General features: G+C 35.2%; 1 protein-coding gene across 2 annotated transcripts; it reads right to left on the reverse strand.

Annotated features, from left to right (window-relative positions):
* Positions 1-24,838, reverse strand: LOC121379227 (DNA ligase 1-like). 2 transcript variants are annotated; one of them, XM_041507739.1, is made up of 11 exons: positions 24,721-24,838; positions 19,283-19,385; positions 17,745-17,856; positions 15,259-15,983; positions 14,332-14,425; positions 12,052-12,163; positions 7,151-7,229; positions 5,814-5,861; positions 4,391-4,452; positions 2,940-3,075; positions 1-912 (listed from the first exon to the last, which is right to left on the reverse strand). In XM_041507739.1, the coding sequence occupies exons 1-11, from the start codon at positions 24,753-24,755 to the stop codon at positions 886-888; spliced, it is 1,533 nt and encodes a 510-aa protein (XP_041363673.1). In that variant the 5' UTR covers positions 24,756-24,838; the 3' UTR covers positions 1-885. The 2 variants fall into 2 exon arrangements, with proteins under 2 accessions (XP_041363673.1, XP_041363672.1); XM_041507738.1 differs by having other exon boundaries at positions 12,052-12,166.
* Positions 24,839-25,446: the final 608 nt, after the last annotated feature.

The raw sequence follows: 25,446 nt of genomic DNA on the forward strand, positions 1-25,446 counted from the left end.
GCATCAGAAAAAATGTAGCGGGTTTCCTCTGATGACTACGAGTCAGAATTACCAAATGTTTGACATCCAATAGCTGATGATTAATTAATCAATGTGCTCTAGTGGTGTTGTTAAACAAACTTTTGGTCTCTGCAAGTGGATCTGATGAGCAAATGATATTTTATGTCCAGGTGACCCTCTATCACAATAGTTATCAGAATACATTATGGCATGCAGACACCGATATAATTTGAAAATAGTTGTTCAGGTTATACACATATAAAGAAACTCAAGAATGGTACAATGTTCTCCACATATACCCCCCCCCCCCCCCCCCGTTTTTAGAAGGTCAATTTTTATTTCATTAGTACAGGCCTCTGAAGCATGAGGATCATTGAGGCACTGGTATTGTCAACTCTTAACAATAATGCATTGCCTCTCCCCACTCCCCATTGAAAATCAAATTGATATATAACTCCTCCATTGTTATCATCTTTCGACGTCTATGTATTTCAAATACTAGGTCTAAAAATGGATTGCTTTTTGCTTTTCTCAGGCTGCTATAACAAGCCCTATAGTGGTCAATAAGATTTTATCTTAGTTCAATTGTCAAGTGGTGAAAACACATTCCACAGACAATAAAGACCGTACCAAACAAAATGGAAAATTGATGGGTCTTAAAAAGGATGAGGATTTAAAAGAAGAAATTTCATTAAGGAAAAAGGAAAGAAAAATTATTTTAGTGGTACCAAACATATAAGAATTCTGAGAAAATCGTTTGGTCATTCATTCCTCGTATTATGAAATGTGTAGTGTTTCAAGGGACACAATATGCGTCGAAGATCGTTCTCTATTTCACTTGTGGCTTTTAAACACTAGCAATAAAGATCACCGTCTGCATTCTTATCACACTGCCTGTACAGCTTCAATTATCTGAAACATCAAAACATCAAAATTAAAAACTCAAACTTCTGCTCACAGCAGTATACAAATTAACTGCAGGAGTTGGGAAAGATTAATACGAAATTAAACAAATTAACTGCAGGAGTTGGGAAAGATTAATACGAAATTAAACAAATTCTGAGAGTAAAACAGCACATGATCCCTATTGGGAATAACAAATAATTGTATCTCCTAAGTTCAAAGCCCACAACTCTGTCAAAAATTGTCACAGTTCCATGAAAGTTGAACTTATTTGTAACTGTACATGATAAAGGCTATTAAAGCTATATACAAAAGCTAAGCCATTGTGAAAACAAAATCAGAAAAAATATGTGGACAGATAGAGACAAAACCTATAAGTGCCCTCTAGTTGAACTGGTAGGATACTAATAATGTGTCACTGTTTGCACAAAATAATGGATGGATATATACAGAGTATATATAATTGTAAATCAGAACAGCATATATATTCTGTTCCATTTAATGACCAAGCCATAAAAACTCAAAACTATCTAAGGCCCTAAAGCAAGACATTAAAATTAATTCCGTCCCCAAAAATACAAGACATTCAGATTTCTCGATTTTAAGTAAAATTTAGTTATTATTTTTATTACAAACTAACTTGATAAAATCTGGCAAGTTCACAAATCATAGCTGGAATCTTTAATAAAACCACAGAATGGGCCACTAAGACAAGTATACAAGAGACAGGGCAGCTCATAAAAGTAGGACAGAACAAAGGTGAGACAGACAGAAACACTGCCAGAGAAATTGAAAGGATAATTTTAAAAATGTAATGTGATGACAAAGACATTCAGAAGGTAACAAATAATAAATACAAGAAACAAAGTTTTGATTATTAGGTGTCAAGTAGTGATTTTCGAAGCCTTCGCCGTCACCTACTTTTTATGCTCAGAATTACAGCTATCACTGTTCTCAGTATATATTATAGTCTCCAACCTTCAAGAAATAATGACCATCCTGGTAGAAGTGTTTGCCAGCTTCTAAAAGGGTTTAATTACAGCCTTGAAAGTTCAATGTTCTAACCACAAGACTCGGTTTCCTTGACTGGCATACCATGACATTGCTTTTTTAAATATCAGTACCAAATGGAACCTATATAAAGTGGATACCTCTGTAGGTGTCCGGTTCAGATGTTTCAATGTATGTTAAGATCAGTGTAGAAATCTGTATATCTAAACTGGATACCTATGTGGGTGTCGGATTGAGATGTTTTACTGTATCTTTAGGTTTGTTTAGAAATCTGTACATCTAAACTGGATACCTCTGTGGGTGTCCTGTTCAGATGTTTCACTATCTTTAGGTCTGTTTAGAAATCTGTATATCTAAACTGAATACCTCTGTGGGTGTCGGATTGAGATGTTTTACTGTATCTTTAGGTCTGTTTAGAAATCTGTATACCTAAACTGGATACCTCTGTGGGTGTCGGATTAAGATGTTTTACTGTATCTTTAGGTCTGTTTAGAAATCTGTATACCTAAACTGGATACCTCTGTGGGTGTCTGGTTCAGATGTTTCAATGTATGTTAAAATCAGTTTAGAAATCTGTATATATAAACTGGATACCTCTGTGGGTGTCCAGTTCAGATGTTTCACTATCTTTAGGTCTGTTTAGAAATCTGTATATCTAAACTGGATACCTCCGTGGGTGTCTGGTTCAGATGTTTTAATGTATCTTTAGGACTGTTTAGAAATCTGTATATCTAAGCTGGATACCTCTGTAGGTGTCCTGTTCAGATGTTTCAATGTATGTTAAAATCAGTTTAGAAATCTGTATATCTAAACTGGATACCTCTGTGGGTGTCCTGTTCAAATGTTTCACTATCTTTAGGTCTGTTTAGAAATCTGTACATCTAAACTGGATACCCCAGTGGGTGTCCGGTTCAGATGTTTCACTATCTTTAGGTCTGTTTAGAAATCTGTACATCTAAACTGGATACCCCAGTTTTAATGTATCTTTAGGACTGTTTAGAAATCTGAATCTCTGGAGTGAGTACCTGTCGTTCTTTTGATGCCGGGCTGTTAAACCACTGTTTCTGGAACTTGCTGAAATCACACAGCCAATTACTGATCAGCAGCAGATCTTTATCTACATGACATCGCTTCCGGAGATTAGTGACCTTTGACTTCAACCTTCAAAATAACATAATACATAACCAAAACAATCCCATAATCCTTGAAAATAAAATGATCAAAACAATATCACAATTCTTTATAAAATACAACAATATATCAACAAAATAATTCACAATCTGTGAAACTGAAACAAAACAGTTCCACAAACTTGCAGGTGTGACTTCTTAGACACAAATGCGACTACAATTTAAATCTGTGCCTATTTTGATTTTATTTTTTACCACGATGTGACTGAGAATTGGCTTTTGTTTATGATAAAATTAAATAAAGGCAAGTTCCTCCACCATTAAATTGAATGTTCATTTGTGCGCACGTGGTGCAGACACAGACACGTTTTATGTGACAATCCATTTATGCGGTTAGAGGAACGGTTTTGTATCCACTTGTATCTGTTTTTGGTCCTGTTTTCATACCTACTGCTACATGATCATGTTGGTAAAACTGTATTGCAGAAATACTGCACTCCACAACAGACAAAGGAACACAATCCTATGTTACTTCATCGGGTGGGATATTAGCTGAGTCTGTGTTTGCATACGCACACTCTAATTTATTCCAAATACATAATTATTTTCAAAATGAAATATTTTTGTGATAAAAATTATAAAACTGCTATAAATTTTAGAATTTCAAACATTCCTATACAAATTAATTTTGATAATAAAATTACCAATGTCATTTATTTGCGTGGCTGTTTTGACCTTTTTCACTTTCTTTTTAGTCCCCTGTGCGTGCTGTAACCTCACTGTGATGCAGGGGTGTAACATTCTCTTTGCGAATGGCCAATACAGCACAAATTGAAATTTTGAGTAAAAGTCAGTATCTATCTGTGATATTTGTATTTTTGCACGGTTCTTTACACTGCTTTTATTTAAATCTTGAATTTTTATATTGATGTTGATCATCACCTTATTTGTTTGCATTACCATAGTTTGACACCCAATAGACGATGAATTTTTCGTGCTGGGGTGTCGTTAAACATTCATTCATTCATTTTAGTTTTCTTGACCAGCACAACTGCTGGTGGAAGTGGGGGGAGAAACCCCCACCCCATAAAACTACCACCCTAGAAGAGTCAGGGGCAGAGTTGAAAAGAGATATACTCCAATGATAATTCAAAAGCTTGTTTTTTATCTTCATGTTCACTTTGTGGTTATGGTGGTTGCCATGTTCCTTCTGTCTTTCCCCACAACTGTTTTCAAACAAGAGAGACAATCTGGATTACACAGATGCAAGGTTAGGCCAACAGTCCACTGATTATTACATAACAGACCCAACATATTTCTTAATAAAGTTGTAACTACATACAAACCTTGTTTTAGTCTGTTGTATTTCACGAAGATCTGCTCTAAGTCTCTTCACGTTACTTTTTTTCTAAAATAACCAAAAATATTTGAAATCGGTTAAAATTATGTAAATATAAGAAAGATCTGAATTATTAGGACTGTGGACCTATTGTCATGTCCCCTGGGAAAGATCCTACAAATCACAAATTTTATATTTAATACCTATTCAATATTGGTTTTCTTTATGAACACCTGAAAACGAACAAACAATACAGTTAGCATGTACCTCAATAATCGATAATGGATTTTGATAGTCCATCATCATATAGGTACATTTAATCTTACTATAATAATAAGAAGGAAGGAAATGGTTTATTTAATGAAGCACTCAACACATTTTATTTACGGTTATGTTGCGTCAGACATATGGTTAAGGACCACACAGATATAGAGAGGAAACCTGCTGTCGCCATTTCATGGGCTACTCTTTTCGATTAGCAGCAAGGGATCTTTATATGCACCATCCCACAGAAAGGATAAGACATACCATGTCTTTTGATATACCAGTCATGGTGCACTGGCTGGAGCGAGAAATAGCCCAATGAGACCACCAACGGGGATCGACCCCAGACTGACTGCACATCAAGCGAACACTTTACCACTGGGCTACATCCCGCCCCTACTATAATAATAAAGACAATTCTGACTGTGCAATAAAATAATCTTTTTTTGAACATATGTGTGATACAAAATCTCACATGCATAGTACATGTTCACCCGAATGACATAATGTTGCTAGCGTTCCATCAATTCCATAAATTTCAACCAACTTTTCATAGGAAGTAAGTCGCGTTATTTAATTAAACTTTTGTTAATCATAATATAGAAAGGTGGTTTGCCATGTTATTTCTTACATACTTATTCAATCTTACTATAATAGTGATAAAGACATTTTCAAACCATGTAATAAATTTATTTTGTATCAAACATATGGGCGATCTGGACTGGAACTTGTAAATGGGAATTCCCTCTTTGTTTTTACTGGAGTTTGAGTTTTTTTGTTACTTAATTCATATACGATGTACAAATTACATCACATCGCATTTGAACATTACAGAAGATTGCCGCAGAGCACGATTCTTAATGTTAAGTCAATCCATGAAATTGTTAGGTCATTGTACTATGCAGACATTAGAAAAGACATTACTAATGGTTAATTTTACATTAAATATATTTTCTTTATATGCACCTAAAAGAGAACACAAGACCCAACATATTTATGTCAATGCCATCATATAAAATGTAGGAACAATTATATGTACAGTTAACATTTTTCGCAACAATCGATTATGAACTTTTAAATTAATCAATAATTATATCGATAGAGCCCAACTGATGCATTTTTTATTACAGTCACTGACTGGAACATCACTAGTTATCACTACATACCTTCTGTACTTGGGCTTTCTGCAACTTGATCTGATGTATCTGTGACATCTGAAATATCAGCAAATCATTTACAGTCTACAGAAGATTTCAATTCATGTCACATTCAAAGCAAATTTTTATTTTTGAAATCTATGGCAGTGGAAGACATTTTGCATTAATTCCAATAAAACTGGGATTTTCTGTAAAAACAGTCAATTTTATGAAAGGGGATCACTGCATGTTTCTTTTAAAGGAGTTTTAAGTGTTTTACAAAATTTAACGTGTGTGTGGCTTCCTAAGTCAAAACACCTTTCAAAATGTTTTAATTCCTTGTTACAAGACTTGAAATTAATTTTATGGAATGGAATTTAATATCTGCTTCAGACATCTTAAAGACATTCCTGAGCTTGCTGCAATTTTTAAGATGTTATGGACTAACAGAGACTTTTTAATGACTGTAATTATATATCAAATATATTTTTCTGCATAAAATATTAGTGGCTGTATATTAAACATGTTTCTGATCATTCTAATATTTGTACTAGGTTAAATTTCATTTTATTTCCTAAAATATTATTTTTAATACGTACAAAATTATTTGCAGACAAAATCCAGTTTGGGCTTCTTACAAATATTAAGACGACTAGAAACACATTGAATATACAGACAATGATATTCTAAACCAGAAAATATATTTAATATGTAAGTTTAATCGTAGAAATATTTTAATAGTAGGAAACATCTTACAATGCAGCAAACTCGGGAATGTCCCTTTGATCAGGAAGCAAATGATATAAACTGAGAAACAGTTCTGATACAAGTTTTATTCTAAATTTTATGTAAATTAAAAGTAATTAGTTTTTTCTCTCAATTTTATGGTATGTTTTTTTATTATTGATTGTCTAATGTCGACAGAGTCGGTACTAATTTTTTTATCTGCATAGATGAACAATGCTTTAAGATGGAAAGCAACAGCTGCACATGAACCTGATCATCCGAAAGTATATTTCATATTTTGAGTAACAGTTGCCTGCAGCTCCTTATGAATTTCAAGCCTTGTTTTAAGAGTTCAGGCGCAAAAACCGATATATCCATTTTGGTAATTTTCTGCAAACGTTTTTTTGTTAGGATTTCTATGTAAAACATATTAAGTCCACAATGGGCGATCTTAATTTGAAATAAGTGAAGTAAATGAAGGACAGAATTTCAAAAAACAAGTATGAAAATCAGAACATGACACCTTGAACTGAGTAATGATAGTAGAAGTAATTTAAAAAAAAATAAAATAGCGTTATCAGTTTTTCTGCCTGAACTCTTCATTTGTAAAACATGGCAGCTTTACTGTGCAAATAACTCACTGTTTTTCTTAGCTCTTTTCTGGTGACATCCAAAACTTTCTTTGCCGCATTCACACATGTCTGGGAGATGGCTTCTTCTCTGAAGAAAAACATAACACAATACAATCTCTAAATATAAAATATTCTACAAAAATGTAGGTCCCACAATTCAGAAGTCCAAAATATTGTTTTGCTTAAGCTGTATTACTGGAAGTAGTAGTATTTAATAAGGAAATATTATGATTTAAACCTGATGTATAATTCGGTACCTTTCCAAATGAAGAAGGAAGGAAATGTTTTATTTAACGACGCACTCAACACATTTCATTTAGTTATATGGCATCAGACATATGGTTCAGGGCCCCGTTCCACGAAGCGATCTTTGCCCTAAGATCAACTTAAGTGCATAAGGTAGCTATTAGGGTTGGGTACTGTGAAAACAAACGTACCACGTTATACCGCGTTTTTTTGTAATGTACCACGGTATACATTAGTAATGACATCATACTAATCACTGTGATTCAGTGATACAATAATTGCTCAACATACAATGTCATCTATGTGCCTTTGAACATAAGGGCCAAACATATATGACATACTACAATGAGATTTTGACTGATTCAGTTTACACTCTATTTCCCTCTAAAGTTGAGTAAGCAATAAGCAGGACTGAAAATCTCATTTAGAGAATAGCCAATACTTATAGGTAGTAGCCAATACTTATAGGTAGAACATAGTTGTAGAGCCTCGTTGTATTTTAAGACCGTATAATGTAAATGAAATAAACATACAGATGAATGAATTCTGTAGTTATCATTTCAGTTGAACTGGAAAAATAATGAAAATGACAAAGTTTAAACAAATGCATTCTATTATCACCATTTTAATTATACCAGTAGCTATTAACTACCAGTAACTTTTATGTAGCTTCTTTTATTTCAGTTGATGACCCAGGCAAACGAGTCCCTTTATGTTTTCAGTTTCCTAAAATGTATTATTGTTCAAGTTAGTTCAAGTTAAATCGTCTTAACATCAATTTGGTTTGACATTCTGTAGCCGACGTTTTTGTTCTGCTCTATACAAAGATAAAAAAAATGTAGCCTGTTCCACCCCACTAGAGGCTCTGCATACGTCCCCAACCCTCCAGATATCGTGCCAATTCCTCAGGCCCAATGCGCCATGTATATATAGGCAATGTGCTATGCGCCTGTATCTTTAAAGGAAACATGTCACGTAAACCATATTTGGCACCAACCATGTACAATTAATTATAAATTGAATCACCTAAAAAAAAAAATTTATAAAAAATGAATTACTTAAAATATCTCCATAAAAGAACCCCAGATACGAGCTCTTAGCGGAAATTGCCAATCTTTAATGAGCAGGGCAATCACGAGGTCCGTGACGTCAGAGACGCGTCCCTTGATCTGAAGCCTTACACTTAAAAGCATTAGTCCGTACCACTCATAAAGAATCTAAGTCTTGCATAGCTTACCAAAACAATGAGTGTTCGTTCGCAAAATGTTTTGCCGTATCAATATGAGCTGTTAGTAAATGAAGAAAGACACACATTTACTTACAACAGTGATACTGAAGAAAAAACGGATAGCGAGTCGGAGGGTGGAGAAACTGATGGTGCCAGACCAGACCGGTCGACCAATTTACAGCCCGGAGCCCGAAAGTAACCCGGAGACAAAACCAAAACTCGGATGCTAATGCCGAGGTGTATACTGTTCATATTTAGCATAAAAATACACCTCGATATGATGTATTTAAATATGTAAAAAATATAAATGTAGGACAAACATTTTTTTGGTGTGGTTTTTTTTTTTTTAGAAAATATCGCATTTTTTATGTTCGGGCTGTACATAATGAAATCTGTATGCACAGTGTAAACAAACGCTCTAATTTACGACAAGGCGCTTCACTTTCATTAACCTGACTTGTAAAACAACATAAATGACTTGAGAGTATAATCAACTTTTAAACTAAATATATTTCTATTTGCATCAATAGAACGAAATGGGGTTATAGTATTTTTCTCTCATAAAAAAAAGTAGCATATTATTAGGCCTATTGGTAGAGTGCGTTAGAGTAAAAACGACCACTCACGATACCCAAGTGATAATTTTCTTTTCTTTGGTACTACGTAATTGGTCAGTTTTGTAATTTTAGATGGGAAAGTCTACTTAATCAAGGATTTTACAGCATTATTTACAGTAATGAAGCAGGGCGGCTGATAATGTCCATTAACATTGTACTATAGTCGCGACAGGTTACGCCACAATACCCTGTGATCTTTAAAAAACTGGCACGTATTTTGTACGTATGTCTAGACCGTGGTAATCACTTACCTGGTCGATACCCTGCAATATACACCTGCCAATCAGGAATCACATGTGCAGGCCACGGAAAGAAAGGACCAATTAACTAAAACAACACTCCGATTCTCAAGTCAGCCCGTGGATGAAACATAATAGTTATTTCGACACCGACAGTAGTGGTTTATTTTGTATTGAACTTCGTGTTGCTTTGGGGCTTCGGGCGATGAGGAACGTTTTTGTGACGTATTCCGCCCGAAGATTAAAAACATTATTTAAAATTATTATTGTTTTCTACACGTTTTTAAAAAACATATTTAAATACATCGTACTGAGATGTATCCTCGTGCAAAATCCCATGTTTGTATATGCCATATTTAATTACTTATTGACGTTTCCTTCTTCGGACGGTGAATACAGATTTTGTTATGTAGGCCTACAGCCCTAACATGAAAAATCTCTTTTTTTTTCAAAAAAATAAATAAATAAAAAATTATAAATTTTTGTTTTAACATATATAAATACATCATGCTGAGGTGTATCTTTGTGCCAAATATGTACAATGTACACCTCGGCATTCGCAACCGAGTACTGTTTTTGTCTCCGGGTAACGTTCGGGCTCCGGGCTGTAAATAGGCTGACACCAAAGTACTATGCGGTGTTGGTGTCCAATCTTTTCTTTTGTGATAAAATACACACGTCTTTCTTCGGATACAATCCTTTGGAAAACCATAAAAAGACAATCCCGATCGTTTAAACTGTTTATTTTTACATCCAAAGGCCGCGCAGTACGGCACTGTTGGACTGAAAAGATCGTACGCCCCTTACTCCATATATAAACAGTTAACAACAATGGAAGAGTACAGCGGCTCTGACGCTCACCAAGAAATATGCATAAATCGTACTTTGATACTGATTAGCGTAATTTCTTCATTTTAAGTTAACTACACGTATTTTATTGTTATAAAGTTATTTGTATATTATTTTTATATCATTTTTCTTTTAAAATGAGCTATAATATGGTCTCGTGTCATGTTTCCTTTAATCGCTTTGGTAATAAATTCATGTTTATAGAAAAACAATTTAGAAACAAAATAGCCACACTGGCAGTATTTTATTTTATGAATAAAAATGAGATAGTTGAGCTTTCATAAGTTTTTTAAAAGTATGTAACTCCCCTCCTCCAAATGTATATGTGTTTACACTGAATACTGTTTATAATTGTTTTGGTATCAAACTCAAGATTATAGCCAGTCACCCAAAACAAAGACAAAGAAAACGTCATTATATGTTATTGTTCTCAAAACACTGGTATGTGACTGTTTTTCAGACTTTCACAACTGGAAAAAAGCTCTTTCAGTTTCATAAATTCATTGCAACGTGATCCGAGACTTTAGTATGTTTCTCTGCCAGGGGCAGATGGATGTATCATGTCGGTGCTAATATTATATCAGTAGACATAGCATTAATAAATTAGAATTCCCCCACTGAATATATTTAAAATTAAATCTGTAAACTTTGAAAGTTTTAACTAATAATTATTATATATATGTGAGAAACAATATGTAATCCTCATCAACACACCCACTTCAGTAAAATGAACTCAACCACGTGACCTAGATTTTACAATTTATCTGATACGACAAAGCGCTAGAAACATGACAAATAAAAAGTAAACCTTGTAGCTACATGTAGTAATAAAACATTTAGTATCAATAATGCAACATGTTTTGAACAGTATTTCATATTATTTGATCGCATTTTGTAGCTTTACGAGAAGCAGTTCACTATTGAATAGTAGACTGGTCACCTGGACATGCAAATGGCGCTTATTAATACCGCGAGGCATATCTGTTGAACAAAATTGGTTGAAAGCATGTTTGGTGACTAAAAATCAACATTAAAAAAACTTTTTCGCCAAATCTAAAATTCTTTTGCCAATTATTATTATTTTTTGCAATTTGCGACTTTGACGAACAGGGCGAGTCCTGCAAATGTCCAAACTCGTCATCTACCATGTTTTTGTTAGTGGTAACGTTTTGAGATTCTAGATACTTTGGCAAATTCCGTTATTTTTTCAAAGATTTGTTAATAGAACACAAACAAGCATTAACAATGGATGCTTTTTAAATAATTTTTCGAAATTATGTATTTTGTTTCATGACATTGACACTGGTACGTACAACAGAAAAAAATACTGGTATATCGGTATACCGCACACCTCTAGTAGCTATGCACCTAAGGTAATATTTGGGCTAAGATCGCTTTGTGGAACGGGGCCCTGGACCACACAGATATTGAGACAAAACCCACTGTCGCCACTTAATAGGCTACTCTTTTTGATTAGCAGCAAGGGATCTTTTATATGCATCATCCCACAGACAGGATAGTACATACCACGGCCTTTGGTACACCGACCGCGCATCAAGCAAACGCTTTACCACTGGGCTACATCCCGTCCCTCTTTTTCAAATGAATGCAGAATAGGAGGAATCAGTCGCTTCACCTATTTTATCCTCGGAAGAGATACGTCAATTGCCCTACTTTTTCAATTCTAGATCAGGTTCTGATATCCTAATCTTCTATTCATGCCATACTCACAAGACTTCTTGTTCCGTTTCCTCAGTGCATTCATAAATTATATCAAGGTCAAGGACGTCAGTACCACATCGAACACTGTCTTCATCATCCTGTAATGGCTCATTTCTCCGGACTGCTGGAAAATAAATCAACAGCTTCATGTCAACTCAAGGTTTAAATAACTATGAATATTCACAATTTAGTGGTGGTGGTATTACACAGGTCAATCTTCAAAAATAGATTTTAACTTGGGATTTCAGGTGGACATGACCTTCTTGAGAATTTTACCTTTTGTAGTTGGGGAGTATAGTCCTATTAGTAGATGGTTACAAGTACCTCCAAGTGGTCAGACTAATCCCACAGCTAAAAGCTGATGGAAAATGATAGGGTGTGTGACACGGATAGCCACAAGATACAAGCATATGTTGTGGTTGGAAAGAAAGAAAGAAAGATATGTTTTATTTAACGATGCACTCAACACATTTTATTTACGGTTATATGGCATCAGACATATGGTTAAGGACCACACAAATATTGAGAGAGGAAACCCACTGTCGCCACTTCATGGGCTACTCTTTTCGATTAGCAGCAAGGGATCTTTTATATGCATCACCTCACAGACAGGGTAGTACATACCACAGCCTTTGTTATACCAGTCGTGATGCACTGGCTGGAACGAGAAATAGCCCAATAGCCCACTGACGTGGATCGATCCCACACCGATCGCGCATCGAGCTTTACCACTGGGCTACTACGTCTCGCCCCATGTCGCGGTTGGAGACTTAGATTGGGATGTGGAGGTGGACGGCAAAAGAAGTTAAAAGACGGGAGGAGCTGCCAGATTGGGAAGAAATGATGTGGAAATCAAAGAAGAGAAAGGAAAGGGTTCAGGGGGATAACAAAAAAGAAGAAGAAAAACAAAATTATTGAGAATTTGGCCATTTGTTTTTTAGCCACAAGAAGGAAGGAATGTTTTATTTAAGGACACACTCAACACATTTTAGCGTTCGACATATGATTGAGCACCATACAAAGAATGGGAGGAATCCCCCTGCCACGATGCATTGGGCTACTCTTTTCAATTAGCAGCAACCCAGTTGGGATAGTACATATGGCGGCTTTTGTTACACAAGTTGAAAAGCACTGACTGGAACAAGATTTGGTTATTTTTTTTAGCCAAATGTTAGTTTCAATTACTGGAACAAAATAACACTAATGATAAAGAGCGTAGTGATCCAAAAGGCAGAAGTCATACCAGGTACGAAATCTACCATGCTGGTCTGACTGAATGAAGACTGAGAAAGCAGACGCACTTAAAAAAATAAAACTATGAGCTAGATAAAATGGTGGTCGATAGATCTATAAACAACTCAGTTTTTTAATTAGCTTTTTATCAAATTAGTAATGAAATTAATTTGCCAAATTGCCCAACGAAATTATATCACAATGATTACCCTTTCTTAAATGACTGCAAAAGAGGATAGATTTTTAAAAACAAATAGAACTATGGAGATTAGTGAATATTTCTTCTCTTTTTCCCACTTTCCTTGATAAATGTTGTTTAAACAAGCATTATGAGAGTACTGCTAAAGCAATTCATGTCCAAGTTCAAGGGACATAACTCTGTCAAAACTGTATATGATAAAGCAAAACAACTTTTCAGCTCAATATCTCAAGGCCTTCTGAAAAAAGTCAGGAAAACTAATTTTCATATCTCCTAAGTTCAAGGGCCGTAACTTCGTAAAAAATGGGTAAATGACCATGAAAGTTAAACTTGATCTATAACTACAAGATAAAGCTAAGTACTAAAAATTTCAGCTCAATATCTCAAAGCCCATCTGGAAAACTATATGTGGGACAGAAGGACAGAAATGAAACCTATTGTCCCCTCGAGTTTGACCGGCAGGGGAATAATACGGGTAAATATTTAAAGATATATTATGGAGTGTTCGATAACAAACAAATGTTCACTAGACTACATGATCCAGTCAGTTGTTAAAAAGAAATCGCGTGAAAACACACAACGGTGTACACCAGACCTCATAATTGAAGAGGATCTATCACCGCTCCTGATCACTCCCTTCAGAGTAGTTCAAAGATAGAAAAATTTAGTTCCCCATAGCACGTAAATTTATATATTAGTATGGTAATATCTTAAATGGTTTCCCATAAACCAAATCAGGGGAGCAATTAATCACTCCCCTCAGTTTGGTTTGGTTCATGTCAAGATCTCGTACACAAATACTTGTCCGCACATGCACGCACACACCAAAATATTTTCACCAAACAAATGTGTGTAACCTTTAGCTCCATCGGTAGATTGCTGTCTGTTCTGATGACCCATTGCCCTGGTAACAGTGGTCTTTTTTACTGGTTCCATTGGTGTGCTTGTTACCTACAAAATAAAACAAAGATCTTATAATCCAATTAAACATCAAACTAATTTAAATCAAATAATGGCAATAAAACAAAACTGAACATTACCTGTACATCATAGTGTGATGTTAGGCAAAAACCACTGTTATAAGGTACGTTCTAAAGCTTGTGTTTGTGTTAGATATGTTATACTTCCAGAAGAAAATTAATTTTAAGTCTGTTACAGTAAATGTAAAGTAAGAAATCTCACCTACCATAAACTTTTTCAGTTCACTGTGATGTCACTTAACGTATGCGTGTACCCGGTATATGTATATATAATTTATATAATGTACCCCTCTGAAGCCACCGGATGGTGGCTTTGAGTGAAATAAAGTTCTGTTCTGTTCTGATGTTCAAACAGCTGTAGGTGCAACTATAAACCAAATTTGATTGACATAGGACTTACAGTTTGTGAGAAATTGACCTCAATACGAAACGTTTAATGCAAAACGTTAACACTGTCGTTGATGCCACCACTGCTCAGGGCTCACCCTGTACATGGCCAAGTTAGCCAATTGCTAATTTTTATACAAAATGGCTATAACACTTACTTTTTGGCTAATAAAATATTCCTTAAATTAACCACATCTTAATAATTAAAAAAAAAATACTCAACATACATGTACATGTATCTATAAAAAAAAAACTAAACCAAGATTTGTGGCAGTGTGATCCCTGGCTGCTATCGAAAAAAACTATTTACAGATATATCACCTTTGTACTTCATAAAGGCAAGACAAGTATCAGTTCACATTATATATATAGAAGAAAATAAACATTAAAATATATATATATATATACATTGCTCACCATAACCAAGGAATTATTCTTTTTTGTAGAAATACCACTAGACGTGGGTTGTGTAATGTGTTTCTTAGAACATCCAGTAACTCTTCTTGCTTTCCACAGACTACTTGGTGTACTGGCTATCACGTCGTTATGATTATCACAATGGGTGCGGCCTACAGACACCTTCCTCGGTTCTTTATTACTTAATGATGCACTCACACTTTTACCCTTTAACACCACTGAACTGTTTCTGCTGGTAGTCAAGGATACACTACCGTCACTTTCAGCCCTTTTGGTAGTGATGTGCACATTACCATCGGGGTTGGGTGTTTGTTCTTTTGTTGATCTCTTCGTCTGCTTCTGAATTGTGACATTTTCCCGGAGTGGAGAACGTGTTAGGGACAAGTCTGTGGCAGACTTTGTTTTTTGTTGTCTCGTTTGGGACCGGACACTCTTGGGAGATTTAAAAGAATCTGGTTCTTGAGGTTTTTCGGGTGAACCGACATCATCCCGGAGTGAAGAATGTGTTAGGGACATGTCTGTGGCAGACTTTGTTTTTTGTTGTCTAGTTTGGGACCGGACACTCTTGGGAGATTTAAAAGAATTGGGTACTTGAGGTTTTTTGGGTGAAACGACATCATCCTTATGAGCATCATCACCATTTTCAACATTATTATTAACATCATCATCATCGTCTTCATCTTCTTCATCATCTTCATCATTCTGCAGGTGTTGACTTTGATTTGCTGCAAAAGCAGAAACAGGTTAACCAGGTTTAAGCTGAACAAGCATTCTGAGAATACTACTAAAGCTACCTGGCACAAAAAAGTTTCTTATCTCCTAAATCCAAGGGCAATAACTCTGTGAAAAATTGATAAATCGCCATAAAATTTACACTTGATCTGCAGCAGAACATGATAAAGCTATACACAAAATTTCAGCTCAATATCTCAAGACATTGTGAAGAAAAAAACATCTGAAAAATTGTAAGTGGGACAGATGGACGGACGGACAGACAAAACGATGGAGAAGAAACCCACAGTCCCCTCTGGTTGGACTGGTAGGGGATTAGTAATAAAAAGAAAATTGAAAGTACAATTTGTTTGTATATTTGAGACCAGTGAAGGAACAAATGCTGTATTTAACAACACACTCAATCCATGTTTATTTACGATTATATGACATCAGACAAATGGATAAGGACCACACAGATACTCAAAGGAGACACACTGTCACCACGCCATGATCTACTCGTTTTGATTAGCAGCAAAGGGATTTACATCTTTTCCCCACTGAAGTGACGGGAGATTATTACAAATATTTCCAAAAACAATACACAACTTAAAAAAATATATATATCAGTCCTTTTTCATAGAACACGTACTCATGTAGACTTAAGTGCATGGTTTAAGTTGTTAATCACCAAACTACTAAATGTCATGTTAAAGCTGAATTTGGTGAACGCGTGTCAATACTAATTTTCTAAAAAACGAATTCGAAAAAACTACGTGTTGTCTGTATGTGTAAAGCCATTTTAAAATATAAACCTGTTCAGCTAAATGTTACTTGAATTTGGTTACAGATTTTCTGATCAAATTCGCTAAGTTATTTATATTATATATTGGCGTCCAGATTAAACCCAAAAGGTATATGTTCTACTTTCTGCATGCTTGACAGTCCCAACTATTACTGCTAGGGCTAGTTCTATTTTTAGCTCAATTACTCTTAATTAATTAAACATTTATTTTGTTTAAAGACACAACTAGAACAAAATGATTTATTAATCATCAGCTGTTTGATGCCAAACATCTGACACACAGTCTTCAAAACAAAAAAAACCTGCTACATTTTCCCATTAGTAGCAAAGGATTTATGTGCACCATCCCAGACAGGACAGTACATACCAGACTTTGATCAGTCATTGGGCACTGTTTGGGACAGGATAAACACATTGGGTCCACTGAGGAGGTTCGATCCTATGACCAAATCACCCGAGACATGGAATCAGAGAGAGAGAGAGAGAGAGAGAGAGACAGAGAGAGAGAGAGAGAGAGAGAGAGAGAGAGAGAGAGAGAGAGAGAGAGAGAGAGAGAGAGAGAGAGAGAGAGAGAGAGTGAGAGAGAGACAGACAGAGAGAGGGAGAGAGACAGAGAGAGAGAGAGAGAGAGAGAGAGAGAGAGAGAGAGAGAGAGAGAGAGAGAGAGAGAGTGAGAGACAGACAGAGACAGAGAGAGAGAGAGAGAGAGAGAGAGAGAGAGAGAGAGAGAGAGAGAGAGAGAGAGAGAGAGAGAGAGAGAGAGACAGACACAGAGAGAGAGAGAGAGAGAGAGAGAGAGAGAGAGAGAGAGAGAGAGAGAGAGAGAGAGAGAGAGAGAGAGAGAGAGAGAGAGAGAGAGAGAGAGAGAGAGACTCTACCAAATGGTCTAAACCCCACCCAACCCTAACTGTTGAGAATCACACTGTCAGCTTTTTGTACCAACACTTAAACATAAAAAAGCAAAACATACCAACATGACTGATAATAATGGGTACAGGACTCTGGTTAACGATGTCCGAAGTTGATAGGTTGTCACTGTCACTGAAAATCTGAGGCACCGGAGATATTATGGCACGCTCATTCTGGCAAAAAAAGGAAAAGAAATGGGTTTTTTAACGATGCACTCAACATGTTTTATTTACGGTTATATAGCGTCGGACATATGGTTAAGGACCACACAAATATTGAGAGAGGAAACCTGCTGTCGCCACTTCATAGGCTACTCTTTTCGATTAGCAGCAAGGGATCTTTTATATGCACCATCTAATAGATAAAATAGCACATACCAAGGCCTTTGATGTACCATGTAACTTACTGTATACCACTGACATCCCAAACTGCGTTCACCTAAGGACAAAAAAAATTAATACAATATTTACGGAAATATTATTCTACATTTTCCAGCTACAATACGTGAAACAAAATAGATTGCTATCAGTTAACGTGAAAAATCAATAATGTGGACATATTTACAAATCCATTCTAGTAAACAAAAGTGAAGCACCTTCCAGTAAACAGGAAAGAGTGCAACGTTTCTAATTGCGTTCAGGTGCATGCATTTGCAAAAATTATCGTACGGCACATTTGTGGTTAGTCTTTTCATTTTTAAGGCCACTACATGAAAAATATATGTTCTTAACTATGCACAGTTGACGAACACTTTGTTTAATCTTCTTTTTAAAAGGAAAAATTCAGTTTGTCAAGTGTTCTGGTCCAGTCCACATTTTACCAACACACATCGCTAACACTTGATGTCAATACTAATAGGCTTTACATTCATACCACTTACCAGTGAATAGTTTGTAAAATATAAAAATTTTAATGCAATCATTTTTAATTAACACAATTTATACACTTAAAAATTATTTACAATTGTTATGAATGGATTATGAATACTATTCACTACAGTAGAGGCACAAAAATGTAGCATATATTTTGCAGATCGAATATAATAATTGAAAACAGATTCCAACAACAGGCGGCTTAAAAATCATAAAAATTAAATGATTTGGCCTTATTGATCTGGCACGTAGAGGTCATGTTAATTCATCTTCGTCAATTTTAAGTCAATTTCTAGGAGTCATGTGAACCTGATATCGGTAATTTTAAGTAATAAACAAAAACAACTGAGTAAAATTGATGGTTTTAGGGGTTTGTTAAGTTTTGTATTTAGGTACTTACTTGTCTGAACTTTATTGTTAATGAAAATGTTCCTGAATTGTGAAGAAAAACCTCACAAATGAACGACATGGAGACGACAACAAATCGGATGTTGACTGCATGAATCGTGTACATGCTCGAGTAGAGAAAACAAACTTAACGGAGTTGCAAGCATAATGCAGTTAGGGACATTGACGATACACTAGATGTGGAATCATACAGTGAGCATGTTGGTCCTAAATATATTTCCATGAGCCAAAAAATAAGTGTGGTACATTGTATATTCTGAAACAACTCAAGTGGAAAATATTAAAGTTCAATTTTCATTATTTAAATTGTAATTCTCACCAGCTGCGTTCCATTTGTTTCTTGAATGTTTTGCTGACTTTCAGGTGCAACATTCTTCCAGTTTCGAACAAATGTAAATGTCCGTTGTTTTGTTTCCCGCTTTCTGTAAAGAGCATTAGTGACAGTACATCTTTGCTAATAAAATCAACCTGTACTGTTCACAGGAAACATGTAAATATGTACCTACATGCAAACACACACACATGCACAGACAGTCCTACTAAAAACAATGATACAAGGAATACTAAAATCATAACAACTTGTTACATGTTTTTACATGAAGACAAGTCTTAGAGACTACCTGTGTTCTGACTAACAGTCTTTTAAATGAGTAAAGTACAAATAAAATACATTGGCATGTTTATTAAAGTATCACAGACCCGTAAGAACTGGTATGTGTGTGTGTGTGTGTGTGTGTGTGGGGTTACAAGCCCATCCCCAACTTTTGAGTGAAAATGTTTCGACTTGTACGAGTCCCACCCATTAGTATAGCTGTTAGTGACAATAGAAACTTCAAATCCTTCCAAAAAATGTAGGCCTACCATAATTAATATATAAGCAGTATTCGAGATTAAATTTTTTTGGACAGTATCCCAGTTGCTTACTAACATTTAAAAGTCTGGTATCCCACCTGAGAATTTAATATCCCACTTAAATGAAATTCATAAATAACATCGTAACAAACATGGACGACACTGTTATTTAACTTCACCAGTAAATGACAACTTTCATTGTTTCAGTGAAAAATAAAAACGCAGGATTAAAAAAAAAAATCCTGGTGGGATATCGGGATACCGTTAATCTCGAACACTGTATAAGTTTAGTTGTAAAAAGACTTATTAGTCAGTACAGTCTTTTTAAACATTCTACATTATCAGCTTTCACTAAACTGTACAGGCCTATAAGGGTGAGAGTTAGCTCATTCGGTCGAGTGTTTGCTTGAGGTGCTTGTGTCGTAGGATCGAACCACCTCGGTGGATCCATTCAACTGACTGGGATTTTTCTCGTTCCATCCAGTCCACAGGGTTCATACACTTCAAATAATTTTTGATTATCCATGAGTTTTAAGCCCTATTTTTGTTCATTTTCCAGGACTTTTTACATATTTCCAGGAGTATGAATACATTACCGGGAAATAATGTTTTGTTTAACACCCCAGTACACTGTTTATTCAGTGGTTGTTATGTCTCAAGCATAAGCTATACCTAATCTACACATATGACATGGATTCTAAAGTTGTAAAAATACATTAAATTTTTTTTTATTACGAAATTTAAATGTTGTAGTGTGCAGATTTTGTGTGTGTGCGGATGTGCATGCATCTGTATCTCAATACAGCACAACACTTCATAGTCATAATTACATATCTAACCACATTGTGGGTATTTTTTTCAAGGCATTTGATTTATTTTTGGTCAAGATTCAGTTATATAACTTTATACAGATAGGGCCTTAACAGGTGATAACCATTGTGCCCAAAACAAGCAAGCCCAAATTGAGTAAACATGCTAACCTCAAAATGTTTTTACCTCAATACCACGGACATTTTAAGCTTAATTTGACTGATCTAACTTGAAATGCATGACAGTCTGATTTCAGTTATCAAAAATGGCTACAATAGTAAAATATATGCCACAGTGTTTAAAAACTAGGATATGTCCCTTTAATAATTATTTTAAACTCATTAGTGGCATCATGTTGCAGATGCAAAATTTACCAGAATTATACCCATTTACGTGAGTAATTAAATGGCAAACACATTATTTATTGATAACTCAAAAATAATCTCTCGAAGTGGACTTGTTATCATCAATTTATATCACAAACACTCAAACCCAACACATAAAATAATTGTTTATTTAATTAATTGGTCTCTTCGTTGAGTTGCGTTGACATGTGGATACTACCGTTTTGATGTGTATTGAGTCGTCTGAGACTTATATGGAGATCAAAAGAATGTGTCAAAGTTCAACAAGTTTTCACCTTTTACATGAGTCTCGCTGTACACCACAACTGGTCAAAGGCTGTGATATGTACTTTCCTGTCTGTGGGAAAGTGCATATAAAAGATCCCTTGCTGGATTAGGATAAATGTAGCGGGTTTCCTTAGCCTGAGTACTCTGCCGTTTGAGAGCTAGACAGACATTTGTATGGTTATGATCACTCTCTCAGTCAGTGGTTATTCTATAGTGAAAATGCGGAATGGCCGACAGCCACATGGTAGACAAAGATTCCTGCTCCAATATAAACAAAAATTGACATTAAATACCTTTACATTTTCGAGTTCACCGATAACAATTATTTTATAGTAACCACTAATACAAACATACATCAAGAGGCCCGACAGAACCCCATTTCAATAATGTTCCAGTTAAATATGTAGACCTGTGCTCTCGGGTTTCTTCCTGTAGTGTGTGTATTAGAGGTGAGTAAGAAAAATATTTGTTATTGGCGAATTCAAAAATGATAAAACTTACATAATTTTTTTGTATTTGAGCGGGAATCTTTGTCTACCATGTGGTAGTCAGCCATTCCGTGTTTTCACTATATAGTAACCTCTGAGAGAGTGAACATAACTATACAATTTAACTGTCCGTCTAGCTCTCAACGGCAGAGTACTTGGTTTACAGGTTTCCTCTGATGACTAGTGTCAGAATTACCAAATGTTTGACAATAGTCGATGATTAATTAATGTACTCCAGTGGTGTCGTTAAACGAAACAAACTTTAACATGACGCATGCAGGGTGCACATTAAGTCAATACTTTTCTTAATGTGCAGGGCGAGTTGCTTCCCTTTACTTAGCAAATTTAAAATGACAGGGAAAGTTTTGTTGGTTGTCGTTGGAAGATTAATTTTGTTAATAATGATGTAAGTACTTCAATCGGGATTTAATTAACACTCACGGTAGGCTATAGGGCCTACATTTTTTTATTTGTATGTCCATTGATTTCACTATTTCGGTTGAGAAACGGTTAAAACATGGTGCCACAAGTTTTGAATACTTGCTACCATCGACGTCCCAAACTGTGTTTACCTAACGACAAAAACACGAATACGATATTTACGGAAATACTATTCTACATTTTTCAGCTACAATACGTGAAACAAAATAAATTGCAATCAAGTAACATAAAAAATCAACAATGTGGACGTAAAACAAATCCATTCTAATAAATAAAAGTGAAACACCCTCCGTTAAACAGGAAAGGGTTCGACGTTTCTAACTGCGTTCAGACGCATGCGTTTGCAAAAAGTATCGTACTGCGCATGTGCGGTTCGTCATTTTCAATTTTTAAGGCAACTACATGAAAAATATATGTTTCTTAATTATGTACAGTTGCCGAACACTTAATTTATTATTTTTTTTAAAGGAAAAATTCAATTTATCAAGCGTTCTGGTCCGGTCCGCGTTTTATCAACACACATCGCTCACACTTGATGTCAATACTGATAGGCATTACGTTCATACCTGCGAATAGTTTGTAAAATATAATTTGTTTTAATGAATTGATTCTAAATTAACACAATTTATATACTCAAAATTATTTACAACTGTTATGAATGGATTAAGAATACTATTCACTACAATAGAGGCACAAAAATGTGGCATATCTTTTGCAGATCGAATATAATAATTGAAAACAAATTCTAACAACAGGGGTCTTAAAAATCGTAAAAATTAAATTAAATGGCCTTGTTGATTTGGCACGTGTGAGGTCATGTGACATGCACCGAAAGTTAATTCATCCTTCTCCATTTTAAGTCAATTTCTACGAGTCATGTGGACCCAATATCGGTAATTTTAAGGAATAAATAAAAACAAGTTAGTAAAATTAATGGTTTTAAGGGTTTGTAAAGTTTTGCATTTAGATACTTACTTTTCTCAACTTTATTGTTTATAAAAATGTTCCTGAACTGTGAAGAAAAACCTCATAAATGAACGACATGTGATGACAACAAATTTGATGTTGATTGCGCGAACCGTGCACGAGAAAACAAAGTGAACGGAATTTGAAGCATAACGCAGTTAGGGACGTTGACGATATATATAGGCCGCTATAATTATGGATCGTAGTCATAACGGCCCCAGTACTAAAAAAGTCAAAATGGCCAAAGTGAAAAAGTCAAAACGGCCCTTGAAAAAAATCAAGATGGCCTTAGAAGTTAGATATAATACTTTAAAAATGTATTTCATCTACACAAGTGTCGAGAAAGATAACTGTGCAAAGACAGTTTTTATAGTACGGTCTCACTACATGGATATTATCTGCGTCTTATTTATGTTTGAATAAACAAAGAGTATAAAATCTACATATGTGGTTAGTGTACTAGTACATCTGTGTTAATATGTAGATTTTAAGTACAGGTAAGTTTTGGAGAAACATGAATAGTTATTATTATAACCATTTCAAACACATCGCCCGAGCCATTATACAAGAGATTGCACCAAGCAAAGGGCGTCCCACCCCAACCCTACCTCAAAGCCCAAACATGAGAGGGAACGCTAACAAATACATTTACGATGAAAACTATTTATTACAAACTATGGTTGCATTAAACCAGTATTTTATTGATATTTAAGGAAGAGCTCTCTTTCAAGAATAACTCACAGCGATTTTTTTTTATTATTATTTTTTTTACCCAGGGCAGAGGAAAAGTTACTCCTGTTGATTTGACAATTAACAAAACCGCCCGAGCCTTAAATCACTCCGAATACCTAACCGATTACCTAATAAAAACACGAATGGTATCATGAAATATTTGTAAAGCAGATTTTATACGAACTCGATACACTCACTGTAGAAGTTAAAAGGCTAATTGCTGTTACCTGCCGACGGTATCAAAGATCGGTCTATCGGTCTTTTCAAATACAAGGTCAATTGGTGGTCTTAATTATATTAGTAAATTGGGGGACAGGCCCTGTGTGGCCTCCGGGTGAGCAGCGCCACTAGGAACTCGTTCAGACGATACGCACTCACCCGGAAAGCCTAGATGGTCCATTACCCCCCCCCCCTTTTACTTTTCTGTGATTTAATTATTAAAATAATGAATTACAGGCAGGGCCGTTTTGACCATTTCTTTTGGCCGTTTTGACTTTTTTCTTTGGCCGTTTTGACTTACATGTTCAAGGCCGTTTCATCATGGGGCCGTTTTGACCGCATACCATAATTATAGGGTAATGTAACAATTTTCGGACGTAGAAAAAACACTTTCTGTCTTAGTCCGTTCGGACTCGCATGTATGACACACCGATAGTCGTCAAGCCGAATTTCGATCCCTGCTAAGTGTTACCCGAGCTGCAACTTCCATAAAAATTAATGATGAGAAAAACGCTCGACTTTCGCATTGAAATAACTTGTCATACTACAACATAATAACTAATCGATAATTAGTTTAAGCAGTATTCGTAATGAAGTTAATGAAATTAGATCCATACGCATATCGTCTTTCAAAACTCTTAGTCGGAGCCATGATTCCGTCTTCTAGTTCTACACTACAGCCGAACAGGAAATGTTTACATAATTTGACGTTTTCCCGCCAAAACAAAGTAGACTGTGTTTGCCATTGGCAATTTGTTAATAATGTCATTCGAAAATAAAGTTATGAGTGCACATTTATTAATTCAAATAGTAACGATAAATTAAATTATAGAGTAAGAGAAAAGTGAAATACAATAAAATAAATATTATTTGATTGGAATTTAGTTTTTTTAATTAAACCCACAAACATGGGAGACAATTCATGTAAACACTAAGCCTTCAAGAGTGCTTTCCCTTTTATAACTAGTAAATGCGTACGTTATATAACTTACAGTTTGTTATTTTGGGTTTTTTAATGTATAATAATTCACGTATGGATGATATTGCATACACCACCGTTTAAGGGAAGCTTTCACTCTCGCTCCCCATCACTCCCCTAAAACTAGTTCAAGGAGAGTAATTTTTAGCACCACTTAGTATGTGAATTTATATACATAGTATCAATATGGTACATAATCCAAGTTAGGGGAGCAATTAATATATTTTACGTCAAGGTCTGATTTTGATGATAATGATGTTGATGATAATGATAATGAAGTAAAATTAAATATTAAATAAACTAAATTAAATTAATTTGTTTTAATAATCCTAATATTTGCACGTTTATCAATTGGCCCATTAAT

The sequence above is a fragment of the Gigantopelta aegis genome, chromosome 8, assembly GCF_016097555.1.
Source record: "Gigantopelta aegis isolate Gae_Host chromosome 8, Gae_host_genome, whole genome shotgun sequence".
Taxonomy (NCBI): Eukaryota; Metazoa; Mollusca; class Gastropoda; order Neomphalida; family Peltospiridae; genus Gigantopelta; species Gigantopelta aegis.

What these genes read in the sequence shown, in the direction of transcription:
- LOC121379227 (XM_041507738.1), bottom strand. Translation starts at nt 24,755, where the DNA reads ATGGCTCCGACTAAGAGTTTTGAAAGACGATATGC. An exon ending in AGTTTTGAAAGACGATATGC is followed by an intron (nt 19,386 to 24,720) that starts GTATGGATCTAA and finishes TGCTCTTTACAG; the next exon opens with AAAGCGGGAAACAAAACAAC. An exon ending in ATACAACAGACTAAAACAAG is followed by an intron (nt 3,076 to 4,390) that starts GTTTGTATGTAG and finishes GTTATTTTGAAG; the next exon opens with GTTGAAGTCAAAGGTCACTA.